Below are 20,729 nucleotides of genomic sequence, written 5' to 3'. Positions count from 1 at the left end.
GTCTAACCAAGAAAACTGATAGGTCAATGACTTTTTTTGTTATGACTGCGTTGTAGTTGATTTCTCCTGCTGTATATGTATAAGTAACAAGTTTAATCTAATTTATGTATCTTCATACTTATTGTGAACATCAGAAACTCAGAAGTAGATCTGAAATGATTAGTTTATTTGGTTTTTGTAATTAATTGTTGACATTTATCGATTATTATTTGCAATAATACTGAAAATCTGACTCATTTTGGGCATTTTGTAGAATAAACAATACTATAATCATGAGTTTAATCCTTTTATTGATAAATACAATGGTTAGGTGCACTCCTACTCAGAGTAATGACATAGATTCCTGTGCTGCATACGCAATGTACATGTCTAAAGCAGGTTTTTGTTCCAAACTGTCACTGAGTGGCACATTAGACTTTATTAAAGACTGTATTAAAGACCTCCTCGAGACATGTGGACATAAATGTTTAAAGTAATAATTTGTGTCTGATACGGTTTTTCCACAAAAAATAACAGAATCAATGAATATGCAAATATTTTTGATTTCAAAACAGCTGGACACAAGATGTTTTCTACTTCACAGAAAAGTCCATTCTCGGTGTTTGTGCTCTGGACTCCTCAAGTTTCCACATCACGCTTTTTTAATTTGAATGTTGAACCACGATTGGCTCGGAAATAGTTTTGACGTCACAAAATCATGCTTGTACACATCTTAAACTAACTCAATGTGAGAACAGGCTCCTAGTGTCAAACTCTGAACGTACATCATCCTGCACAGTAAACACACGTTCAGAATGCTTGTAACACTTTTATAGGCGAAAAATATTGATAGTGCTCTTCCTCTTCAAGATTCTTTCCATTCCTAGTTTCCCTGCAACAGTTTCGAAAGGGGTTTCTTTCCTTTGCTGCACAAACTTGTACCTATAACTCTCTTTCTTGCCTGTACTGCTTAAAAGCTGCTATCATTGCTCGAGCTTCCTAACTTTCTCTGTGTCCTTTTTCCTCCCTTTCCCTCTGTTTTGTCCTCGCTAACACCGACTGCGGCTTCTCCACCTGTCTTTCTGTTTCGCTCTTTCGTCCGTCGCTCCATATCTCGGCTCTTTTCCCTTCTCTTCCGCACGTCCCGTTGTCCATCCCGGGGGCTTGAACAGTATCTTCTCCTGCAGACCCCGCTGATGTTTACGGAGCAGATGCAGCAGGATGTTATCATGGTACTGAAGTTCCCGTCCAACTCTCCTGTGACCCACGTAGCGGCCAACACTCAGCCAGGTCTAACGTCACCTGCCATCATCACCGTCACCGCCAACCGCCTCTTTGCCGTCAACAAGTGGCACGGCTTGACAGGTAGGAGATTTGTGTCCATGCACTAATTGTCTTGAAGGTGCATTGAACCGAAAGCATTCGTTCTGTGGTTCTGCATCAAAGGTTATTTTAGGCAGGTAAAGACAATCTTTTGCTACCACAAAATCATTTTCATATTTCCACGGCTCATCTCTCTCCTCCAAACTGTCTAATTTATCTGAAAGAATTGACCCGCCTCGTCTCCATAGGATGGACGTTGATTTAGGAGACAGTTGACTACGTCTGCTTGGATAGCAGTATCAAATGTGACACATGCAGCAGCCAGCATTAGGTCTCACGTCCACCTCCATACATCAGCCTCTCACTTCACAAAACCTTATTTACTCAACATCCATCCTGCCCCTGGAAGAAACATTAAATTTGATATCTTTGAATTTTTACGAGGATGAAGACTGATTGGTTTTCAGTAGAATAAAACCTCATCCATGCGCACCACGTACCAGACTGATTAACCTAATTGGTTTAGTGAGCTGATATAACAAACAAGATGTGTGCTGCTCAGAAGAAGTTCGTTAATCGCGTGCGTTCACTGGAGCCTTCGTGTGGCTTTTGGAGCAGATAAAAGATAAAAAAAACACGCCCAATGAAAAATCTTTTGCAACATGCAACTAATGAACAATGCACATGTTGTAGATAAATCAGCACGTTGGTTTAAGACAGCTTCTCACATGTTAGACTGAACTGTTGACCAGACAAAACGAGCAATGCAAAGAGAACTTGAGCCACCTTAAGTTCTGAGACATTGTGATAAGCGTTTTTCAGTATTTTAGACCTTTCTTAGACTTAAAGTTAATCACAATAATAATTAACAATAATCAGATGAATCCATAACGGATATAATTTTAGTTGCAGTCCTGCCAAACCGTGTTTTTCAGTTTTAGAAAATATGACAGCTGCTTATAGCTAATGCGACCTGCAAAGCAATGTGTTTTGCAGCATATAGTTATAGCATAAAGAATCCTCTTCTCTATGTCCTTGGTAGCTTTTTGACATAATTGATGTCTAATTTGCCAGAGAACTCTCGGGCCAGCAGGTGACACTGTGACTTTATGGTTATAATTTTCAGTGTGTTATAATGAACAGAAAGCCAGCATGTACTCCACAAGGCCACATGATTACAATATTAATCCAATCTGTCTTCTTCTCTGTCAGGTCATCAGAGCTCAACGGTGCAGGACCAGCAGTACCAACTTCCTGTGGAAATTGACCCTCTGATAGGTACGCTGTCATTCATGACTGTGAAAGAGTCCACGCACATGCGTATTCTTTACATACTGTGAGCTCATGTGTGCATGAAATCATTTTTTTTTTTCTATTTGTGGATTTGTGTATGAATCCCGCTGGCATCTTGGTGACTCATGGCAGTCTGCAGCGCCGTGTCCCTGGACAGTAGATTAGAGTTGTTTCTCAGCCTCTGCCCCAGTTCACTCCTCATGATATAGGCCCTGCTCTCACACTAAACCATTTGCATGCAAATTGGAATGCAATGAGCTGTGGCCTAGGCCGGCATTTCATCATCAACCCCCCCCCCTTTTCTCTCCTCTCTCCATAGTGCCTACCCTCCCTCCCCTTCTGCATCCTCTTTGGTTTAATTTGAGTGGAGGGAAAGGACGCGTGTCAATGGAAATGAATATGAATGTGGTAATAATGTGTGATTGAGAATGCACTGCGGACGGCTGTCAGGACAATATGGGCGCCTCTCATCCTTCACGACTTGTTGATGAGCAGGGGAAGAGTGCCGAGCTGCAGTGATGTATGGGATGCACTGTTGGAGCAGGGAAGAGAAGAGCCACTTCTATCTGCTCCCGCCTTCGCCTCCATCGCTTTCCCTGCAGCCTCTCACAATCTCACGCACATCTGCGAGGGGGGCTGTTCTTTCTCTGTGAATGTTGTGGTCAGTCTTAGTCTCACCAGACCGTTTCCACACATGTTTTATTTTTTCACTTGACTACTGAAAATAACCAGGGTTTAGTCTCACATATTTATCTTTATCTCTACGTGGAGTATTCCCCTCTGTGTCGGCGGGAATAAAAGAAATCTTTGCCTGTGCATCAGTATTTATACATTCAGTGCGTGTTTTTATGAGAGCTGATATAGTGTCTATAGTGTCGTGTGTGTTATTTCTCACTGAAAGCACACTTTTCAGGTTAATTTTATCCTTTAAATCTTTTTTGTCCCACTAACACATAAATAACGTACCAAAGAATATATTTTCATGTTTGTAGGTGTGAGAGCGTGTGTGCGTTTGGGGGAGGTAGAGGGGATTTTTGTGCTTGTCAGTAATATATTTACACTGTTTGCATTCCAGGAGGAGTCGGAGCTAAACACAGTAAATTGTGGATGAGTGTTGAGCCAACTGTGGCTTTGGGAAATGTTAAAAATGGGTTGAAATATTAGTCTTAGCAGGTATACTGGACTTTCTCAGTTTCCATGATAGACAGTCTTCTCCGACACCTGTTCTCCAGTGCCTGTGACCCCACCAAATAAGACATACTTTACAGAGGACACATCTCTCAAAAAAAGAAAAAAGATACCACTTATGGAAGAGAGAGAATCTCGATAAATTTGCTTTCTAACCAACCTTTGTCTAAATTACACAATGAAGATGAATTTTTAGTGTGTGTTCTGACTTGAGCGGTGTGTATATTTTGTGAAGACACCCTCTACCATTACTCAAACTACACTCTTAGACTCTCACGGAAAATGTGAAATCTCGTAAACTTAACCTCCAGGATGTTTTATGTATTCTCTCACAAATCTTCTTTGCACTGTGTGGTGGTGCGTTGGAGTTTGAGCTCTTTGAAAATAGCCAATATTCTGTATCAAACTGTAATTTTTTTTATTTGCTCATTTTATTTTTATTCCTCTCCTCTGCAGCCAGTAACGTGGGCAGTCATCGTCGTCAGATCTCAGACCTGCTGGATCAAAGCATTCAGATCAGCTCGCAGTGTTTCGTCATCACAGCCGACAACCGCTTCATCCTTCTGTGCGGCTTCTGGGACAAGAGCTTCCGGGTTTACTCCACCGACTCAGGTACTGTATAATCATCGTACTGTAGCATATGACCACAATCACAAAAAGCTGTTCCCTCAACCTTTAGAGCACAGTATTTAAAATATGCCACATCATAACCCAACAATTTTCTCCCATACATGCAGTGCTAGATTGACATGCTGTATATTTGTTACTTCATATTTAACTTCGCCAAAATAGGTCAGCCATTTTGTTAGCCATACATCACTGTATAATTTAGGGAAACCATATTTGGAGTCTTAACATGACTCTGACGTCTTGGCATTTGATCTCCGCTTTGATGTTTTTACGTCTCACTCTCAAATACCTGAATTCAATTGTTGAACACTTGTGATTTAGTCACAGCCTTAATGTTTGGTGCATATGATTAGCTTTCAAAACACAAACGCTGAATATGTTTTCTAAAAAGTCGCTGCTTTGTCTCTGTGGTGACACATAATAGCACAAAACTCCTTTAGCAAGAATATGCTTTTGTAAAATTGAATTCTTGCACTACTGTAATATCAACTGAGAACATTCATACTACACAGACGATGAACTCTTTCTTCATTTAGACAACATAAGTTTTCCCCTTTCTACCCTCAGGCTAAAATGGCTCTGAACATAAGGTGTCTTACAGGCCAATAAGCAAAATGCCATGAACACAATCATGCTATTAAAGACATTAACCTCTTAATGTTAACAAGACCCATGGCCTTTCCTCTAGCACCATCCTCAGGACAAACTTTTCATTTTGAGCCCCACCACTAGTGAAGACAAAAAATCATTGGTATGTTTTTATTTGGTCCAACACTCTCCAGAGCCTCCAGACTTTACTGTACCATACTGCTTTATATTGTAGCTGTGGCAGTGGGATTATTATAAATATACACAATTTGCTTACAATTTACTTGCTACAATAAGGATCTCTTTATTTTCTCTTCTTATTTTTTTACCAGTTTGAGACGTATGAGCTGTCAACATGCAGGTTTTAAGTAGAGCCTGACCAATATCGTATTTTTGCAGCTGACATCAGTAAACCATCCAATGTGATCCAATACAAGAACAAGACGTGTTTCTAATATTATGGCCTTCTCGTATATGTAAATGAGCTGGCCAAAACATCTCTCAATATGAAGCAGTTTAACAACCTCAACAGTAAACATAAAAGTTAATCTATTACTTCTCTGACAGTGTGAGAGTTGTTGCATTGGATCACATTAGAGTGTACAAGTATACCTAATGAATCGGTGTATATATACTGTATAAACAACAATGATCCCTTTAAATGCGGTTATCAACATATTTTACAGGTTAAAAACTTTATTGTGCAAAATTACATCAGTGCACTAAAATTCACTGAGAATTAAATAATTATTAATGAAATGAAAAATAAACACACAGACAACAGAATTATTAGATCTAAATGAGCCTATTCAAGAATCTTCTTGTGCATATCACATAACATATATACTGATACCGACAAAATCGGCTGACTGATATCAGTTTTAAGTCCTTGTGTCAGTTGTAAGTCCTTGTGTTATTGCTTTGATTTATTACATTTCAGTGTGATTTCTTCGTCTATATATCATGAAGTATTGTTCATCTTTAAAAAATAATATATCTTAACTTGAATAGACTGCACAGTCTTACTCAGTTGCATTGTATAAGCCTGAATACCACTCACTTGCCACCTATACTTGCATACACACATACAATATGGACACTTTTACACACACACACACACACACACACACACACACACACACAGACGCCATCAGGTCAGGGGTCCTAAATGAAACTGTCTGAAGCTTCATCTCTGTACCCCGCTCTTCAACTCCTCTCCCGAGTACCCATTCAGAATCCTTACACACATCTATACAACGGACCCCGATTCAATTTCGGTAGGCCAGGGCCTCCCTGTCTTTTAATAGAGGAGGGAGGGAAGGAGGGATGGGAGGACAGAGATAGCTCTATTGTGTGACTGCCACCGGGGGTGCGCGACTGGAACGTGAACACAGTTTAATCGCACGCGCTCAACAGCTGCCGCCAAGGTCCCCAAAGCCCCCCAGGTTAAAGAACTGAGGGATTTTATCAATTACAAGACTTGATTGGTACACGTGCACAAAACACATAGCCTCATACGCCTGCATGCACACACATCCAGTTTAATTTGTCCGTGTGTGTGGGGCGAGTTGCATGGTAGCCATTATTGCTGCAGCCCATCATTTCTTATTTTCAGTGTTTATAAAGATGTCAAACATTTTACATCTTTGATGTCTCTGTTCTTCTTTGGAAGTTAAGTCAGTGACCCGCCCGGTTTCATAACAGCCCTCATTGTTTCAGCGAGATACAACTTAATTATGTGATGGACAGTGATTTTGACACCCAGGCAGAAATGTCATGTGTTGTAAACCCTCCACTGTTTGACTGCAGAGGTCACACTATGAGGAGCGTAATGAGTATTAGACAGCTAGACGGTAGAGCTGTGGTCTGGAAATCTGACAGCAATTAGCCTCTTTATATATACACATGGAGCGCACTGCATGTGCATGAGCGCACACACACACTTATGCACACAGAGTTGGAACAAATATTTATTCTTGTCTGGGAATTAGTAGATGTCTGATCTCACGCTGGATATTGTAGAATTACTAGCCAAGCAGACAGATGATCAACAAACACATGGCGGGGACTTCCAAAGAACTACATCAAGCAATTAATTCACACTCAGTCTTGTGTTATTAAAGTACAATATAAAATTATCGATTAGAGACGAGATATCTTTTATTGTTCAAATGTTGTAATCTATTTATAAATGCGCCCTTGCTTTCTTGTTTATGAACTTTGAATGAATACTGATTTTTAGGAACATCTGTGTGTGCTTTTGCAGGCAAACTGACTCAGATAGTCTTCGGGCATCGTGACGTGGTGACGTGTCTGGCTCGCTCCGAGTCGTACATCGGCGGAGACTGCTACGTCCTGTCAGGCTCCAGAGATGCCACCCTCCTGTTGTGGTACTGGAACGGAAAGCACAACAGCATTGGAGAGAGTCCAGGCAGTAAGTACACAGGCAAACCAGCCACACACACACACACACACACACACACACAAGGGTATTCTCTGAGTGCTCACTCTCCCAGACAGTTGTGACTGTGTGATTTACGGCCTCCCTCTGTAAAGTAACAACTAGTTTCGTCTGACCAGGCCAGGCCTCCTGCATACAGATTGGATTTCGCAGTACCGTCGCACCAGAAACAGCTTTTCGATAATGTGTTTGAGATTGTGTGTGAGTTTCTGTGAGACCAGATTTTGTGTGTGTGTGTGTGTGTGTGTGTGTGTGTGTGTGTGTGTGTGTGTGTGTGTGTGTGTGTGTGTGTGTGTGTGTGTGAGAGAGAGAGAGAGAGAGAGAATCTGTCTTTAATGTGAGTGAAAGTGAGGGCCACTTAGAGACGTTAAATGTGATGTTGGGGGTCGTCGGCCAGCACATGAAAGTTCACCACCATCCGAGGGCCACGGGGTCACGCCAGTCGATAAAAGTGAAAAATGTTATGGGCCTCCCTTACGTTACCATAACATATGGCATTAGCCATGATCAAAGCGTCACACACACATTGCTCAGCCCTGAGCCTGCTCGGTGCTAATTCGGTCAGCTTAGATTGGCGTACATGTTGTTAAGTGATCCATTACAAATGGGCTGAAATTTATGACAAATTGTGATTTGGTTAATAAGCCACATTGGTTTTTGATTTGGGGGGACAGAGCGTAGATGATTGTTTGTCACTTACTTCATACACATTGATGTGGGATGTTGGATTTAAGAAAAATGTTTTGGTACTCCCACAAGTGAATTCATAGGGATTTACAGACTTTTTACAAAGCAAGGATAAATATTTGAAAAACATGGATGAACATCAACCACATTCATTGTTCATTCTCATGTTATTCTCTTTTTGATCTCTTAATTTTACTCAATACAGAATAAAACGAGAATAACATGACAAAAAGTAGGAGCGATTCACACAATAGACTTTATTCTATTGGCTGTTTCAGCAACACAGACTCATTTTAATCATCCTTAAAACCTAGAAATTATTGTTTATTGAATTTACTTATGGGATAACAATGTATCTTGCACGGTTACACAAGGGTTCAGATTAGCTGACATGAACAATGACCTCTTACTGTGTATTTACAAAGAGAAACAGTCAGTATTTTGATGGATTTATTGAATTATTATATGCCTAAGAGAGTTCTGTGTGTACATACGAATGCATGTGTTGTACATGCTTTTGTAAGCGTGTTTGTGTGTCAGTCCAACATCAGTCGGCTCAGCGCAGTTACCACGCTGTAGCTAGAGGAGCAGACAAAGCAGTCGTCATCCCAACCCCTCACCACCACAATGTGATGCTCCATTGCCCCAGACCGCAGGAGGCTCTCCCAGACATGAAACTCTGCTGCGCGCACGCACACACACACACACACAGTCACATGTACACACAAAACACAGACAGACAGCAGAATTTTCTTTATTCCTCTTCCAAAATAAAAAAAAAAAACACTTCCAAGCTAAAGTCTCCACATACACTCAAATGAGAGCACATGCACACACACACACACGCATTCCTTTTCATGCATAATGCCCTGTGAACATCCCACACACTTCATAAGCTTGACACAAATGCCTCTGAATGGCTGATGTGCACATGTACACATTGACCTATGCACACTTGGTTCCTGCTGCAGGCACATGTTGTTGTCGTGCACAGCGGGAGAGATTTCACAGACACCACCGCCATCTGCTGGTTACAGAGAGGAAACCAGTTCAATCAAGTTATTTCCGAATGAAGTAAAAACAACGTCTTTATTATACACACACAAACATGCATACATTTATTTTTTTATCTATATTTATCATAAACCTAGTCATACACACACACATATATGCACAAATAGGTATGTACGTTTGTAGTTCAGTAATATTTTATTGAATCTGGATCCTTCATATCAGCTTATCAAATCCAAAATCCTCAATATCCCCTCATAGAACTTATTCAGGTTTAACTTGCAACAACTTTTGAGTAACAAAAGTCACAAATAACTGAACATTTAATGACTAAAACACAAATACTGACATTCAAAATATTGAATACATTGTAACAAACTTTGCAGCTATATTAAACATTAGCTATGGATACCTAAAGGCCTTAAAAAAGGCTATTTTACTTAATTATTTCAAACAGGAATGGAACTGGCTTTCAGTCTTCATACCCACGCCACACAGACACACACACCTTGTCCACACTTGTCGAGATAGCCGATACCCTCCTCAGTGTCCCAGCTTTAGTCATATACAGGTATAAGATTGCAATCAGATGTGGCGCTGATTCAAACCACATGGCAGGTAGAGGCTCAGAAGGTTAACTGATACACCAATATATCAGCTTTATTGATCTTCTCTGAGCAAAATGCTACACATCATGCTTTAATCCACAGGCTTGTAGGTCATAAGTTTGCTTTTAATGACACTGAGGATGTTAACCAGTTAACTAAGTGAAATATAGATGTTTAGACTGTCGTACTGGCGCACAATCAGGGTTTATCTGGCTGGTACGTACTTACAAAGTGGACAGAGGTGCCAGACAGAGTTAAAACAGTCGACTGGAATTAAACAACGTGAGTTTATTCATTGGTGTTTTTTTAATATATTAATTACTGTATGTATAGAAGAGATTGTTTTCTTGATTTTAAACATTGCTGACATCTTTATACGTAAGTTGACCTTGTCCTATACTTTGCTTTTTTACAAGAGGGTTCAGCGAGGAGTATGGTCTGCATAAAGCCTCTCTGCTAAATCTAATTAAAGTTTAACAGTAGCTGTGGCTTTTGGGAAAGAAGTATCTGTCTTATTAGTGAACCTGTGTTGCGTTTTATGTCTTATAATTAAATTAAGGGGAGAAACTGCATTAACAAACTGTAGTTTGGCCAAGTCAGCAAGAAAACCACACTTAAAACAATAAGTATTATATATCACTGACATTTACTGTAATAAATGTATTATATTGGAAACTATTTTACTTGCATCGCTCTGGAGCTAATGTGACGTTTTTAGAAAAATAGTCTCAACAAGCATTTAAATATGAATCATGTGCCGAGTGTCGCTGGCCTGTGTTCCTCTTTCTGGGTTGAACTTGACCTCTGACAGCCAAGAAAACAGGGTCATCAAAGACAAGAACCCCTCGCCTGACCGCAATGAACTCCACGCTCCAGTTCAGGGAAGCTGCCCCACCGCTGGTCAATATATGTACATAGATAAACACACGGCGCTGCTGACCTGCGCAATCCCTGTTTTACGCCTACGTGCTGTCATTCAGCTCAACACTTTAACACAATGACCAAATGTTTGGACACGCCATCTGTTTGCAATTAATCCATATACATTTTTTATGTAATAATATAACAAACTCCCTGCAAAGTGTGCATGTGCTTGCAGACGGGGAAGACAGACGGAGAAGTAAAAGCGTGATTTTGTTTTGTCGCTCACCCTGACAGCTCAAACCAAAACAAAATCACACAAACTTCATGAGTTGGACCATAACTTACTCTCGCTCCCCCTGGCTCTCTTTCTCTCTCGCTCTCCGTCTGTCTGTAGTGCAGAAACATCTGGATCCAGTGAAGGCAGTCAGGGGGTGAAGGTTTTAAAGATGGGGAGAAGCGGAGGGTGACAAGTGCTAGAAAGAGAGAGTGAATGAGGGTCTCGAGGCCTGTGCAACAAACTACAGTACAAGCTTAACCACATAAACAATTTTCCTTTGAGCTAAAATAATTAACAACCTTGTGACATTGTTTTTAATTCCATAAGTTATTGATTGTCTGTTTAATGCGGGTGTTCATAATGATTGTTTTTCTGGATTGAACTGCATCTTCTGATGCCAAAGTTTTTTTCTTGGCTCGCACTGACTGGAGCTTTGAAGGTCTATTACAAATGTTTGCATTTCACTCCCTCTGCTGACCAAAAGTGGTCGTACATTTTTTGTTTTTAAGTCATTTTGTTTGTGTTATCCCAGCAGAGTTTACCACGCCGCGGGCCATCTTAACAGGCCATGACTGTGAAGTGACATGCGCAAGTGTGTGTGCCGAGTTGGGTCTCGTCATCAGCGGCTGCAAAGGTGAGATCGTCTGTCTTTATAACTAACTAATAGAGAGTATCATCTGATGAGAGCCACTACTTGTTTAGCTTTTCTATCTTAACTTTTCATGTTGTCTTATGTTTGTTCAGAGGGTCCTTGCCTGATCCATTCCATGAATGGGGACCTGCTGCGGACCCTGGAGGGTCCAGAGCATTGCCTGCGTCCTCGCCTTATCCAATCCTCCACCGAGGGAAACTGCATGATCTACTACGACAAGGGACAGTTTTGTCTCTTCAGTGTCAATGGCAAAATGCTCAGACACATGGAGGTGGAGGACAGCATCAAGGTGAGGACAGCGTGCACATCTGCTCGAGCATGCATGTGGAAGTGCTCTCGCACATGTGCGTCTGCACCACGTCAGTGCAGAAAGTGCTCGTACTGATTAAAGGCATTCTTACAGTTTGGGATTCGAGTAAGGTAAGGGGTCGGCATGCCTCGGGGCAAACCGTGGCTTCACATCTCTTTTTATTCACTTTCACACGCATGCACCAGAGGAAATGGTCCTTTTGATCCACAGCTCTGTTGTCAGGTCAAATTGCGTCGGCGTCAGTGCTAGAGAACATTCCAGAGGAGTGGTCAACTCTGGACACCAACACCATTAACTACCCTCCAGCGCAAGACGACACATTCCCCATTTCCCACATTTCCTCCCTCGTGGTTAGAGTGACACAAGATAGCGGCTACTGCCTTTGGTTCCCCGACCCTTTGTTTCCGGCTTGGCCTGGGAAATGTAAGCTAGCTCTGACAGACAGCCACACGCCTGTTTCCTATTAAGGAACCTCTCATGCCCAGGCTCCTAACCTGCCAACCAGCCCACTCCTACGCATATCCACAAATATAACTTGTAGAAGACGTGATTAATGAGCACCCACAGACAAATGTTGATGGATTGTATTAGCATCACTGGGAAAGTTGCCGGTGTTCAGTTTGTAGATTGCAGAATATTTTATTGGGTCCTTAAGAGGAACTAATGATGTTTTGAGATACTTGTAGAGTTTTATACTTTTCCCAGAGTTCCTTCTAAAGCAGTGAATCTGTAACTTGGGAACAGAGTGGACCACTGCCGGTCTTGTCAGCTCTCCTCCACTGTTGTAAATTCCAGCCACGTCAGATGGCATTAGGAAAATCCTAACATCTTGGAGTGAGGTTGTGAGAGTCTCGACCCCCTTCCCACCTCACCCCCGCTTAGCTCCACCCCCATCGGTCTGAGCCTCCAACTGTATTTAGTGCACTCACGTACATACCAGAATCAATCTTCTCAGCCCTCGGAGCCTCAGCGCGGTATGACTCCAGGATAAATAAGTGTTTGTCCTGGCCTGCAGTATCCACTTAGAAAAGGAGCGAAAGACTGAGAAAGAGAGGGAATGTTTGCACTGTGAATTTATAAGGGTCTGGAGTCAGAAGTCAGATGACAGGCTAACAGTCGGCATCCTAGTCTAATAGCAGAATCGAGTGACAGAAGCCATACTGAATGGATTACAGTCTTTTAAGTACTAGTATAACTCAGGCAGTGTAACCTTTCCAGCAGTTTTTTCACTGCCTTCGTCCGTGTAACAGGGGGATTAACAGCACCATAAATTAAACTTTTTACCTTCCCCAGCCTCAAAATCCACCCACCGTTCCCCCGAAAGAAGTAGGAAATATGGGCATTAAAAGTGCATGTGTTTCTGCTGGAGTCATTTTTTAGACATTCGAGCCCGGGTAGCCATCTTAGCTCCCACAGAGTCATCGGCCATCTTGTTTGACCGCCCAGTGGCAAAGGACTGATTTATAATGTCTGTCTGCAGCCTCCTACCTGGCCTGGCTGACATGTCTGCCAGCTCTCTGGCCTCCTGCTGGGTTTCAGTAAGGTCATGGACTCCATTAGTAGATACACAGGTACATTAATACAAAGCAGTAACTAGTAAATAGCTCTTACATATATATATATTTTTTTACTTTTAGTGTGTAGCTTTCTGTTCGCACAGAACATTTCCCAGGAACTGTGACTGCTTATTAAATCAATTTATATTCACATTATTTTTTAGAATGGATTAAACTACGGCACGTAACGTGGTTGCTTGTTGTAATGAACCTGCAGAGAACTATCATCCAGATCTGTAGCCTTTAGTTCTACAGAGAGGTTTAATGTCTTAATGTTGGTGTTATGGCCTACAGCTTTACTGTTTTGGTTCACACTCAGGACTTACCAACCTTGTATCCAGCTGCATCAGACGTCAGTTTTCAACATAAAAGCTTCGATAGAGCATCAAACTGCAGACAGACAATAGCAACCAGCAACACAGCTAAAGAGCTAGATACATTTCCCACGAGTTGGTTTGAAAGCTACTAAAAGTAGAGTGAACAAATAAATAAATTGGACTTGTATGAATTGGACATTCATCAGGTAAACACACACACAGGACTTAAAATGAATCCTAATGTAATATCTCCAACTTTGTTTACAACTAATTATGTCAGCATCATGTTTTGAGTTTCTTCCCAAAGTGGCCAAAAAAATCCGATCTATGCTGTTTGTTTTACAATAAAAGGTAGCCGTTCTTTAATCAGGTATAATGAATCACAGTTTTCTCCCATGGATTTGCACTGCGCTCCAGTTCAAGTGCATTGATCATGATCGGTTGAATTGAGCATTATCTTTATTGCTGTTGTCAGATTAACTCTAAATGTTGATACACAAGACGATTACTGTACACACAAAGCAGACCCACAGCACACAAAGCAGCGCAGCACTCAGTCATGCTTCATACCCAGCCATCTTGGATGATGATCTAAAATGGCAATTAGGCTGGATTGATTCTGGAGGCCTCCCGCCAGCGGTGCAGCGTGCGAGTGCATTATTGTGTATCCATTTTGTGTCTGTCTCTTAAGTTTTGTACTTAACTTAAGTGCGTGAGTGACGAGAATGAAAAACAGAGCTTGTTGAATTCATAGTGTGGTAGGAAATTCCACAAAAAGTTTTTTTTTCTTTTTTTCTACAAAACATTTGCTTAATTTAGGCTGCACTCCATTGTGTACTGCTCTTGAAGGCTTATTTATGTTTTCCTTACCAAGTCAAGTTCCTGAAAATGACTTGTTCCAACTTCAGAAGTTTAAGTTTCTTTTTTTTTCATTTAATATGAGCCTGATTCAACACACATGCTGCCGATGATTGAAGTGTCTCTTGCTGAATCACTGCAAAGCGGCCGCAGCAGAAAGACGCCCGACCTCGGTGTCATAAAACCACAAACGAGAAAAGCTCTAAATTAGTGTCATTTGCTGCTTTTAGAACTCACATTCTGCCTCGTCATTTCATCAGCTACGGTTACTCTGTGATTGATGCTCCTGACTGTTTCAGTTTCAGCTTCCACTATGCACTGCGCCCATAATAGACTCCAACATACGACCTGATTTGTGTACGTCTGACTCCCCGGGGATCCATTCAGCTGTTACAGTTTGCAGGAAAAGCAGATGAGACGAGTAAATCTCCGAGCCTCGCTGTGGGGAGCCATCTTTGTAGCAAGTCAGGGTCTGTGTACAGAAAGCCCCTAAGGATGGCGGCGCTGACCTGGGATCTTTTGTCGGATCACATGACCTCGCAGTATGAGCTTTACTTTGACATAAGAGATAAACTGGTCCCAGATCACCAGTCTTATTCGGAGACTATTTATGCATGTTGTTCCAGGCTGAATAGCTCTGCTGCGAGGCTCTTTTTTCTTTTCTCTTCTTGCGGCAGTGAGTCATCTCACATTGTACAGTATGCTTCACTTTTGTAAAACTGTACCACTCTTTAGTGTAAAGGCTGTAATGATAAGAACACACCAAAACTAAAGAGTGATCAATTTAAGTTAATTAAAAATCTCTTCTCCTCTCTGTCAGGCCATGCTTCTCAGTCGTGACGGTCAGTATCTGCTGACAGGCGGTGATGGAGGTGTAGTTTCCGTCTGGCAGGTTCACAACCTCAAACAGCTGTTCACTTACCCGGGCTGTGACGCAGGAATCCGCTCTATGGCCATGTCCCATGACCAAAGGTAACAAACACATACACATACAGTATGACCTCACCAGTACTGAAGTAATTCATTTGTCAGTTCTCACTCGTGGACAAACTATTCAGTGAAACACTGTTTCTTGATACTTACCAGATACACAACAACTTATATGTTTACAATTAATTAATACTGGCCTGTCAGATTCATTGGTCTCTAATAAAAAGTATTAATGCTGCCTTCTACTACTTTTATCATTGATAGAAGTATTAAGAAAATTCACTTATGTGTGTAAAAGTTCAGAAATATTGCAGCAAAATGTACTTTCTTTATTCGGAATAAATGGTAAGTCAAATAATTATTGTTTAGTCAATTTCTCATAGAAAAACTGCTTAATATTTACAGTGTCTGGCTTCTTAAAGTTTAAAGATTTGCTCGGTTTTATATCATTTTGAATTTAATATCTTTGTGTCTGTTGGTTAAGTTATTTGCTGTTTGATAGACATTTTTTCTAAAACAATTAATTAAATGTAAAAAATATTCCACAATTAATGCATACTGAAGATAATATATAGTTGCAGTTCTTTATTTATATATATATATATGAGCAAATAAAAATAAAAACACTTGGTGACAAAGAGAACCTCACGGTGTTTCCTCCTCACTCTTCGTAGGTGCATCATAACCGGCATGGCGTCTGGAAGTATCGTGCTCTTCTACAACGACTTCAACAGATGGCACCACGAGTACCAGACCAGGTACTGAGCTGACAACAGCAGCGACGACTTGACTGACAAAGTTTGATACTGACGCAGATCCAAACTGTTTCAAGTGTGAACTCTTATCAAAAGCACTATTCTGTCTATATCCTGATATCCTGAATGTATCTCCGCGAAAGAAGAAAAAAAACAAAAACAAATCTGTCCTGTTATAGTAAAAACTATTTTTAAAAAGGGCATTGTTATATTTTGTAGATCAGATAGAAGATTTTCGTATAAATCATAGGGTGGGGGTTATGTTACTGTACGGTTAAAAACAAATCTATTTTTAGCTGTAAGAGTCTATTTTCATCTCCTCCGGTAAAAGAAAAGCGGGATTTATGGGGAGTTAGTGAGAACCTTTGACTTAAAAATCCAAATATTTGTGTACTTTAGGGTGAGTGATTTTTTTTTTTTTTTTTTTTTTTTTTCTGTAGGTGTGTATGTGGGGAATAATTATTAAGCTATCATTCACAGCTTTTTGCCTTTTTGGCACCACAGCCGGATAGATATGAAATGTTTAAATAAATAATACATGTATTGGAAGGATAAAAGAAGAGGGAATATACATATATAAATATCTATATATTCTGTTTAAATGTAGTCCTCCCATATTTAAAATGTCCATTACCTCTGTGCTTGCGAAGAGATTGCGTTTTTCTGTGCATGGCTCACTTCTCATATAAAACATATCAACGCATACTTATCGTATTATCATTTATTACTTCAAACATTACAAAAAACACTTCCCACTCTCATCCAGTGATGTTAAAGATGAGCTTTATGTAGAGGAGAATGTCAGCAAAACCATGTCCAGGATTTGACTCCTTTCCTTTCTCATATTTCTTCACTAAATGACTGAATAAGCAAACAGTGAGTCATTTTTTTCTAAAGATGGGACTCCAGATTCATGCCTGTGGTGGAAAAAACTGAGTGTATGAGATCACTTTTTTTTAATCACTGAATATCATCATCATACCTAGTACCCAAACTAGCTTAGCATCTTTAAAGTCTTCTTTGAGTCCCGTCTCCAAAGCGGCTGACAGCAAAGTGAGATGTGCAATGAAAGGAAGGACTTACTGTGTTTCAGTCTGAGGTTTTTGTTTTTGTTTTTATTCATCACAGCGGTCTAAATCACTGGATGACTGATTATGTTAAGATGTGATTTAGCACTAAAATGTCAATGAGACATATTCCTTTGTTCCTCAGTAAAATAAACGTCCACTTGTATCTTTGATTTTGAGGAAACATTCCTTTAAAGTTTGCGCTTTGATGTTGTTTGAAACTCCAGTTATGAGAACTACCATTATCTACCAACCGATTTTTTTTTTTTCTCCAATCATTTAGGAGTGTTTTGTGTGCCGAGTTCTGACAATAAAATTGAATTTTATAACTTGAATTGTCCTCTGGTGCAAGTTTATTTTTCAATAGGAATTACCAAGACTGTATAGCACCATCTAGTGGCCAACATGTGGTCTCACACATACACACACACACACACCAAATAAGGTCATTTAAAGTCTTTATTGCATTTTTATTTTATGCTGTACTGCTGTTTGAAAACAGTAGGACATTAAAAGCAGCCACTCTATGCCTAATAAAAACCTTTACTCCAGTTTGACACAGATGATATTCCCGTTTTGAAACTGTCTTTTCATACAAATTTCCCTTTACAAACTGCTTATGAAAATCTACTTTAACTACATATACATAAGAGGAAGCTAAATGACATTTTGTACCAACTTGACTTTGTGTATGTGAGAGGGTTTGGTTTTATGGGGAGGTAAGGAAAGGAGGGGGAGTATGCATGCAGCTGAAAGGTCCTGAAGAGAGGCATGTTGAACCACTGATAGAATTAGCCCTACTACCACCAGCTGGGATAAAAGCTGCAGAGTTCAACACAAAAACAAATCATTTACAACTTATTTTTAAGATGCACAACTTGGAACCCTTTTTTCGGCCAAACTGGTTTTGATGAGGGCATCGTCATTAAACTATGAGCCGTTAGCTAGTGGTCAGGCACAAACACAATTATTCATATAAATCCAACAGAAAAAAAACATTGCATGGATATTTCGAAGGATCGGTGTTGACTAGTGTCATTCAATGATAATTTTATCACCTGGTGAATGTGTGCTTTATGTTCAGTCAGTTTTTTGAAATTCTGCAATTTGGTTTCATGTCTGTTGGATCTAGTTTCTCTATTTTTATGTACAGCAGTCACACGTAGGCAAAAAAAAACAAACCTTCAAGTTTCAGGTAGACAACTAAGGTTCTTCACACTATGTACAGCTGTAACGCTCACATCAAATAATACAAACAGTATGTGAATGAACATGTCCGTCAGTTGCAGTGGGTTCGCAAAATAATTTACCCGAACTGACGTGAATTATGAAGGTAGACACAGAGGCAAGACATGTTAAAGGGTTAGTTCATCCAAACTAAAAAAAAAAAATAGGATGTTCCTCTGAAGATTAGTGTTTCCCAGTACAGTGAAGGTGGGTGAATGTCTGTTCACACTAACAATGTTTAACAGTTGTATGTGTTTTGTTTACTAAAGGATACTTTTACATCTTCAGGCCCCTACATAATGTTTAAAGGTCCAGTGTGTGGGATTTAGTGACATCTAGTGGTGTGGTTACAGATTGCAACGTTGTCAACTACAGTGGGAACTGCTGCACTTGAGGTGAGAAAATGTTTTCTAATTCTAAGATGAACATACCCTTTAAAATAAACAGCCATCTGTGTCAGGTCTGATTATTAATCTTTTACATGCACATAAACTCCATTATTCATCATTACCTACGTGGTAACTTATTTTGTCAACCCACTGTATTTGTTGAACACTTAATAGGAATCCTAAGTTTAACAGTACATTTGCAGTTACCATTGGGATGGCTGTGGTCAGAGGAAATACTGATAGTGGTTATACGGTAGTTGGATTATACTACAGGTCGTTAGGCTAGCGAGTTCAGACGGCTGAGATATGCTGAAATACTTTTATTTATGTATCATGGACATACTGTCTCTGCTAAAGCAATAGGAGTTCACAATGATGTGTTGCGCGTGTCTGTGTGGAATGAATATGTATTTACAAAAGAGCCACGGGCAGTCAGAATGAGATAATAAATAAAAGAAAGAATTCACATTAATGTGATACACTAATGCATGACTTCTAAAGACAAGCCACTCAGAACAGTGATTGATTCATTTCATCCCCTGTCTCCACATCCTCCATTAATAAATACAAACATACACATATACACAATCGACAAACTCTTAGAAAATGCCTCCGCGTCTGAAAATGGGTAGGATAAGAATGAAAATAAAATATGGACACAGCAGTCACTGGCTCAGTTTACAGCTACTGGAAATGCTCGAGGTGGAGTTTAATGAGAAGGAGTGAAAATGATGACAGGATTGATTTTTTTTTAAATATTCTCCATAAGGTCTTCAGCAGGGAGAGGACTGGGAGAAGGAGGGCTAGTGGGAGAGGGTGGGGTTGTGGATCTAGGAGGTGTAGAAGGAGGAGAAGGAAACAGGGTTGGATGGATGGGAGATGGGGAGGATGGTTCTTGTTTGGTTGGGGAAGAGAGAGGGAAGAATACAACAGGTTGCATGGGGGAGACCGGGGTGGGGGAAGCATGTTTTGTCGGAGAGAAAGATGGGAACGTTGTCTCTTTGGTAGGAGAGGGGGAAGGGGCCGGTTTGGTGGGAGAAGAGGGAGAAAGAAACGCTGGTTTGGTGGGAGATGAATAGGAATGAGCTGGTTTGGTTGGAGATGACGGGGAAGGACAGCAGATGGGCGTGGATGGAGCTGTGTAGGCGAAAAAAGCAGGAGGACCAGAGGGTGAGGGAGTCTCCAGAGATAAACAGGGAGCAGCAGAGGGTGATGTTCTTATTTCAGGAGGGGTGGAAACAGACAAAAAGGTGATGGGGAAAGTTTCAGCAGAGGGTGAGGGTGATAAATGAAGTGAACTGACAGGAGCAGGAGGAGGGAAATCAACATCGTCAGTCGGGGAACGAAAGCTGGGAGCGTTAGAGGTGAATGTAGCACCAGGCACGGCAGTCCTCGGGGTCTTGGGTGCCTTGAGAAGAGCAGTGTTGGTGGGCGATGCCAGCGTGGCAGGTTTTGGTTCTTTGGTGCGTGAAGCCCGTTTGGTTGGAGAAGCTGGTCCTGACTTTGTTGGCGAGGCTGGTTTGACAGGAGGGGCTGCTGGGAGTTTCTTGCCAGCCAACGATGGTGGACATGGCACTGTTTGGGTGCAACGACGGGTGTTGAGCTGGAGGTTCTCCTTATCAAGAGCTGTGTTCTGGCAAAACAGACCAACCAACAATCAGCTTGATATTTACACACCTCTGAAGTTCTAATAACAGCAATCAGAACAGAGAGAGAGATATATTATGGGTCAATCTACGCTGCATTAGCATAAAATTAA

The 20,729-nt window shown here is 40.8% G+C and overlaps 2 protein-coding genes across 13 annotated transcripts in view; one reads left to right on the top strand and one right to left on the bottom strand.

The window, feature by feature from the left end:
* Nucleotides 1-17,689, top strand: part of lrba (LPS-responsive vesicle trafficking, beach and anchor containing) — a 179,095-nt gene extending 161,406 nt beyond the window's left edge. For 4 of the 6 annotated variants that reach the window (XM_027283138.1, XM_027283139.1, XM_027283141.1 and 1 more), the window contains 8 exons: nt 1,167-1,344; nt 2,515-2,580; nt 4,240-4,395; nt 7,268-7,435; nt 11,442-11,543; nt 11,654-11,850; nt 15,423-15,574; nt 16,207-17,689. In XM_027283138.1, coding sequence (XP_027138939.1) covers nt 1,167-1,344; nt 2,515-2,580; nt 4,240-4,395; nt 7,268-7,435; nt 11,442-11,543; nt 11,654-11,850; nt 15,423-15,574; nt 16,207-16,297 — 1,110 coding nt within the window. In that variant the 3' untranslated portion in view covers nt 16,298-17,689. The remainder of the gene's footprint in view (nt 1-1,166; nt 1,345-2,514; nt 2,581-4,239; nt 4,396-7,267; nt 7,436-11,441; nt 11,544-11,653; nt 11,851-15,422; nt 15,575-16,206) is intronic. The other 2 variants (XM_027283142.1, XM_027283140.1) reach the window with 1 other exon arrangement.
* Nucleotides 17,690-17,798: 109 nt separating this feature from the next.
* dclk2a (doublecortin-like kinase 2a) overlaps nt 17,799-20,729 on the bottom strand; it is a 43,680-nt gene continuing 40,749 nt past the window's right edge. For 6 of the 7 annotated variants that reach the window (XM_027283147.1, XM_027283143.1, XM_027283145.1 and 3 more), the window contains exon 17: nt 17,799-20,603. In XM_027283147.1, the coding sequence (XP_027138948.1) occupies nt 19,722-20,603 (882 nt within the window). In that variant the 3' untranslated portion in view covers nt 17,799-19,721. The remainder of the gene's footprint in view (nt 20,604-20,729) is intronic. The other variant, XM_027283150.1, reaches the window with a different exon arrangement.

This window comes from Larimichthys crocea, chromosome X (genome assembly GCF_000972845.2).
Source record: "Larimichthys crocea isolate SSNF chromosome X, L_crocea_2.0, whole genome shotgun sequence".
Classification (NCBI taxonomy): Eukaryota; Metazoa; Chordata; class Actinopteri; family Sciaenidae; genus Larimichthys; species Larimichthys crocea.
Note: the sequence above shows the minus strand (reverse complement) of the source record. Positions and strands in the feature narration are given on the sequence as shown.